The following is a 6,616-nucleotide window of genomic DNA, read 5'->3' on the forward strand; positions in this document are numbered from 1 at the left end:
ACTGTGCTCCCCTTTCTTTGGCGCCGTGTCTTTTCAGGCCCTTCCGCCTGTGATGCCATTCAAACTACACACCACCATACACCACACATCTGGCAATAACACCACATGCTGCCTGACACGCAGCAGCCCGTCGCCCCCGGATAATTGAGAACCGTGTTGCAAGGCCTCTGTTCCCTTCGACCCTGCACCCCTCTTCCCCTGTTGCTGCTGCTGCAGACTTCCGTTTGCTGGACGAAAGTTTCCAAAGAACACACCCCCCCACCCCCTTCCTTTCTCCCTTCTGACTCACACCCACTCACATGCCTCTGAGTGCTCTTCCCATCAGTTGTGCTGATTGACAGATAGGTGTGTGCTTTGTTTTCATTCTCTTTATCCGTCTGTCATTAATAATACTTCACAAGAGCTTAAATTAATCCCATTTAGTCACTACAATTTCAGCTTCTTATTTGGCATCACTAGATGGCTTAAAATCCTAATGAACTGTGAAAACACATTTATTCATTTTGAGTAGTATTACATTTTTTTAAGCTACAGTATCAAACATTTCCTCTCTCTCATTTGTGAGGATTAGCAGCCTTTTTGCATCCTATGTGATAGTTAATTGATCATTTTTGGGTGTTGGATTCCTGGTTGGATTAAACAAGCAATTAAAAGACTTATATTAGGCTTTAGGAAATTGAAACAAGCATTTTGTTGATCATTTTATAGACCTAGGAAGGTCATATTTGATAGATAGATGAAAAATGTAATAATCATTATTTGCAGACCAACATTAAATCATTTAGTGTGCTCTTGACCTGTCTCTTTTTCTCCATCTTCCTCTCCCTTCCCCTGGTTCCCCCTCTGGATTTAGGTATATTTGGGAGATGAGACATGACCCGGCTAGTGGTGACTGTGAGCCGCTGCGCTGGGGCTGGAATTTGTGGAGTTTGGAAGAGGAATGGAGGAGGCGACGGGGGGAGGTGGGTTGGGACAGGCATGTCAGACTCTCTTTTCCAGCTGGTCCTGTGGGGTCAAACAGTGTGTGGATGTGTGCATGTCATGGCCTCTCATTAGGGGGTGAGACGCTGCGGCTCCAGACCCCCATGGTAGGATTGCTGCGGAGTCTGCAGTGATCCTGCCACTTTGATGCCCCTGACCCCCACCCCACCCCCCACCGGGACGTTAATGAGCCACAGTGAGCTCTGTAGGCATGCTGTTTGTGTGTGTGTGTGTTCATATTTGAGGTAGGGGCATTGAGGAACCTTCAGACCCCTGATATGCTTTTTACTGTGGTCCTTTGTGGTGGTCAGATCAGATGACCAGGCTGTGTATGTTTGAGTGTAGAGAATAATGTTAATGCTCCTTGGTGGATTTGTCAATTCATCCACAATGAATAAACAAAATAACATAAAACATGAATAAAAAAGGACTTTGAAGTAACTAAATCAGCACTGAAAATACTGTTTTGAGGGTAGAGCATAATAGCTTTCGTGACATTTAATAGTGTTCATCATCCCCATGTATACTGTTTGTCTGGTTCCTTAACCAACACGTTGATGGAGGAGAATTGTCATAAACATCATCTTGGTGGAAATTATTATGTCCATCACCCTGATTTTAGCATAGGTGGCAAAAGTACACACAATCTTGACTCAAGTATAAGTACAGATACTTAAATAAGGTTGAGTCTCCCTCTCATCTGTTTTGTCTTGTTCTTTTACGTCCTTTTGAAAAAGTAAGGATTAGAAAGTACTGATATTTGAGTAAAAATGTAGGGGGTAAAAGTAAAAAGTTGTCTGAAAAATAGTATAGTAAAGTAAAGTAGAGATACTTGAAAAACTACTTAAGTACAGTAACAAAGTATTTTCTGTAAACCATCATCAGACCTGAGTGAGTAATTTTTTCATTTGGTTTTGTAAATGTATTCAAAAGTGTCTGTAACTGTTTTTGAAAATATTTTTTGACATGTGGTCGATAAATTAATTATTCATGCGTCAAATATTTTTTCCTACAATCAATTTTTACATAAGGTAAGAAAGGTTTTATGTCTTTGCTAAAAAAGTATCATACCATGAAAGTGCACAATATTAACCATCAAACTTTTGAAAAATATTTAGTTTTAGTTATGTTCACACAAATAATTTGGTCTCTTTCAGTTTCTCATGTTGCTTTCAAATCTCATTTTCAGAGCTTCCAAATGTCCACTGAAGCTCAAATGGCCCACCTCTGTAGCAGTGTTTGTGTTTAAGTTTGTCTACATATCTCTACTTCATGCATGCATATGCCACTGTTAAGCAAAATTAAACTCTGTGTTGACCTACAGTTAAGTTTGATTCACTGCCTTAGCCATCAGTAATTACTCACCGTAATTACTAGTCTGTTTTGACTTTTTTTCTCCAATTCTGTTTATCTCTAACATCTGCAAATTGACCCAGCACTACTTCGCATAGCTGAACAGGCAGTGAGACATGAATGTGTTGTTTTGGGCGGGGTAGTGCAAGCCCTGACCCGCTAAAAGGAAGGCATGGCTGTGCAAAACAGGTGCTCAGACACTCTTTTTTTCTCATTTCTTTTCATCATTCACTCCCTTTCCCCCTTTCTTCTCCCCACACCTGTTGAGGTGTGAGAACTCTTGCTGGTTCAGCCGAGCAGCTTAGCCAAGCCCAAGCTATGGGTGAATAGTTAACTAGTATACATTTTATCTCCTTTGCCACCCCCCTCCTTTCCCTTGATGTAAGGTGTTACTTTGGGGTTGATTAGTTGTGTGTCTTTTAGCACTGCAGCTTAGGCCAAAAAGGGGACGGGGCAGAGTGGCAGAAGTGGGAGTTGTTTATTTAGTAAAAGTAAAAAACTTGTAATTACTTTAAGGAAGGCAAAGAAATGCTACAGATGGGTAAAAAATAAAAAAATGTTACATTACATCTGTGCCATCTGCTCATTGTTGAATGCCTTAGTGGCAACAGAGACCTCCATTGATTTGATTCTGGACTGACTGATGGCTTCAGGGGGTGTTGGGTGGTCCACACCCCCTGGTGGAGCACCTTACTGGGCCTGCACTAAGCCCTCAGCCTCCTGTCTGTTGTCACCATAGCAGGGATCAAGATTTATCCAGCTGTTATGGGATCTGTCAGCATGTGTGCATGAGTGGCTGGAGAAAGTTTAGATAATAAAAGAGAAGCATTACTGTACAAAGTTGGTGATTCTGATTTTAAAGGATAACATTATCCTTTATGCATTGAGAAAATTGTACATACTTCTTAAGCAAAATAAGCAATTTAAAATCCCATTAAATTTTAAAGTTGAGAAATTAACAAAGACAAAAGCACTTGATTGAAATGTTTTAGAAATAGATACAAAGACACAAATAGATATGAAGTGTACTTTCTACCATCACACCTGTTCTTTCCTGTTGCTTTGTTCGGTTTTTGCAAGGTGAACTGTGCATGAAAACTACAAATAATGCATCACAAGTTGTGTAAAGAGGTCAGGTACAAGAGGATGTGGATGGATGGAGGAAAAGTAGATTTTCCCCTGCATCCTCATGACACAGTTTAAGTATAAAATAAGGCTACAAATCTTCAGCCAACCACACAACTACAGGTGAAGATATAAATGTGACAAGGAATCACTATAACATCACTGTATTTGTCATAATAATCACTTACTGTTTCATTTTATGCTTTTGTACATCCATTCAACCTGCTTACACCATCTCTTGAGCCTCAACAAGGCAGGGAGAAACAAAAAGAGAATAAAGACAGAAAGAAATCAATTAGGAAGAAAGGCTGTATTTTCATGCTGACAGCGTAAACAAACATTTGTACTGATTCCAATACACAGATGGGGATTTTACTGACATATTAACATCACTAAAAACAATATATATCCATTCTTTAACTATGTTTTTACATGATCTGTGATTTCCCAGTAACACATGATATCGCTGTGTAATTCCATTACACATTGCTACTCCACCATCCTGAATGAATTTCCTACCACAGTGACTCGTTGCCGTAAGCACTGCTTGTTGGCAGACATTGTAATTTCATTACAGCCACCTATTATTTGATTACAAAACCAACTTTTCCAACCAAGATAGATATTTTGTGTTGTAATGGCGTTTAGAAAATGTTATAATTTTTCAAAAATCCCCTCTGTTTTGTTTTCCTCCATTGCCTTTCCATGTAATGCTCTGTTGTTAGGTAGAAACAGCAATTATATGTAGGCTCTGTAGTTGGTACTATCTGAAGTTATCTGAAGAACACACTACTAACATCTCTCTTCTGTTAGCTGAAATATAGAAGTGAAATAGATACAGGTAAATCAAACATTATTACGCATACATTCAGACCTATTTAATTTATTAAATTTAAGACATGGCATTTGAAAGCAAAGCAGAAAGAAAATTGAACAGAATTAATTAAAATGTCAACATGTTTGCTCATCGATGCCACTTCAGCTACAACCAGAAGTACATTGTAAAAACAGTTCTTGTTTTCCTCTTTCCATTAACTGTATAAACACAATGATATGTTATAATTTGAAATATTTTCGTATGAAATTGACTCTCTGCCTTCTTCTGCATTCTAACATTTAACACTATGGCAACACCACTTTGCTTACTCTGCAAATGAGGGAATTAACACCTCCGGGTTCTGTATTTGTTTTACCGATTGACTAATGCGATCAGATCTAACAGCGAATCTCCATGGAGTTGTATCATTCCAGTGAAACTGATTTGGTCACATCTGGAAAGGCTTCATGGGAAGATTCTAGTTTCACAGACTGTGTTTTGTGTGTTTGTGTGTGTGTGTCTTTAGGTGGCTGTCATGTGGGAATCCACTCAGTATTCTCCACAGGGTGTTGTTTTCTTTGGGTTTCAAAAAACAAGCTCCCAGGTAATGACTTCAGTGTGTTGGTGTGTTTTTATTTCATTTGTGTGACGCCAAATCTACCTTCAGTCAGTACAGATATGAAAGGTGTACCTGATGTCTTCCATTAATGCACTGTAGCATCCATTAAACACAGCAGTGTTTTTCGATAGATGGCGGCACGTCTGTGAAGCTGGTGTACGTGTGCGTGTTTGTGCTTGTTTGGGCACATGTGCGTGCATGCATGCCACCCTGCACTCCTCTCATCTGGTCAGGCCCTCTAGCTGGTAATCTGAGCATAGAGATTAGAAAGAAAAACAGCAGAGAAGAATGTCTTTGGTTGAGCCAGCGAGGAATTTACAATGGCCTTCAGGCTGCTTTGACCTCTCCCTCCCTTTCTCTGTCTCTCACACACACACACATAGCTAAAGGAAAATTCATTTGTTTATAACCCAGGTCTTATTTCATAGTTCTGGCCATCATTTTTCAGTCAGTTATGATAACATTTTACTTACCAACTTCAGTTAAGATCTGAGGATGCAGTGACATCACCAGAAAGGAGTCCAACAGGCTGAGCATGTCGGTCATGTGATCACACAGGTTATAAACAAACCCTCAGTTAAGACATATTATCTCATTTTTTGGAGCTAAATCAAAAGTGGCACATGTCATGTTGTAATTTTCATGTTAGAGTTCTTTACATATCAAAACTGTATAAACTCCTTCTCTGTGCTGGAGCTTTAAAATGATCAGATGGCTGATGAGTTTTATTATAACATTAAAGGAAAGGAATGTGTCAATGTGTCATTTTTATATGAATTCAGATTCAGATACATTATGAAGATATTTAAAAAAGAAACAACATGATCTGATATAGACATTTATAGTAATAAATATTATCATTCATTGTATTGCCGATTTATGTTTTTCAGTCTGCATTAACATTGTTAACAATTAGTCATCACAGCTGGAACAAGGGAAGAGGAGTTACATATCTTAATGAATTTTAAAATAGATATAATAAATACATTAAAAACACTACATAAACGTAATGAAGCTTATATGATTAAATAAGATAAGAATAATAAATAATGTGTAAATAAGTCAATTAAAATAAAGTTCAAGCACAAGTTCCATGCCTTTCCGATACTCTTGAACTCTTAACTACTTAGATAGATCATTCAAACCAAAAAGTTCTGAGATTTGTTGATTTTGAATACTGACTGTAGAATTTTTGTAACAATATTATTCAGTTAATTCAATTGATTTTCAGGTGGCAGTGAAACTATCATGAAATAAATTATTTAGTCTATACAGCTATAAACATGCCAATCCCAAGATTTATTTTGGTTTGCACTGGTCTACATGACTGATGTGCTTGCATCCTCCACATATTAGCAGTGAATAAAAGTTATGAAATCTTCAAAAATAATAAAAGTAAACTTGGCGTTGTTGGACATAGAGAGAAGATATGTTTCGATACGTCCCCATCTGTGCCACAGGGATGTACTGATCTGATGAGGCTCTCCAACAGCTTGCAGCAATGTCACCATGTGGACAGAGATGACACCATGTTGTAGGACAGACAGGGAGTTTGAGGCAGGAAGCTTCAATGGAGTTCTAGTTTCAGAGGGACAGCTGTGTGGATACTCAAGACAAACTGGCTACCAGACCACCTGATCCGATCTCCCTCGCTCCGTCACAGCCCAGCAACCTGCCTTCCTCCCAGACAAACCTTAGCCAGTGTGTGTGTGTGCGTGTGT

General features: G+C 38.8%; 1 protein-coding gene across 1 annotated transcript in view; it reads right to left on the reverse strand.

Annotated features, from left to right (window-relative positions):
• The window catches only part of LOC118323847 (NACHT, LRR and PYD domains-containing protein 12-like), an 11,221-nt gene extending 5,780 nt beyond the window's left edge, over nt 1–5,441 (reverse strand). Inside the window, exon 1 of the mRNA XM_035655886.1 lies at nt 5,369–5,441. Within this exon, the coding sequence (XP_035511779.1) occupies nt 5,369–5,441 (73 nt within the window). The remainder of the gene's footprint in view (nt 1–5,368) is intronic.
• Nucleotides 5,442–6,616: the final 1,175 nt, after the last annotated feature.

Source organism: Morone saxatilis, unplaced genomic scaffold (assembly GCF_004916995.1).
Source record: "Morone saxatilis isolate NCDOM2014 unplaced genomic scaffold, NCSU_SB_2.0 Contig15, whole genome shotgun sequence".
In the NCBI taxonomy this organism is placed as follows: Eukaryota; Metazoa; Chordata; class Actinopteri; family Moronidae; genus Morone; species Morone saxatilis.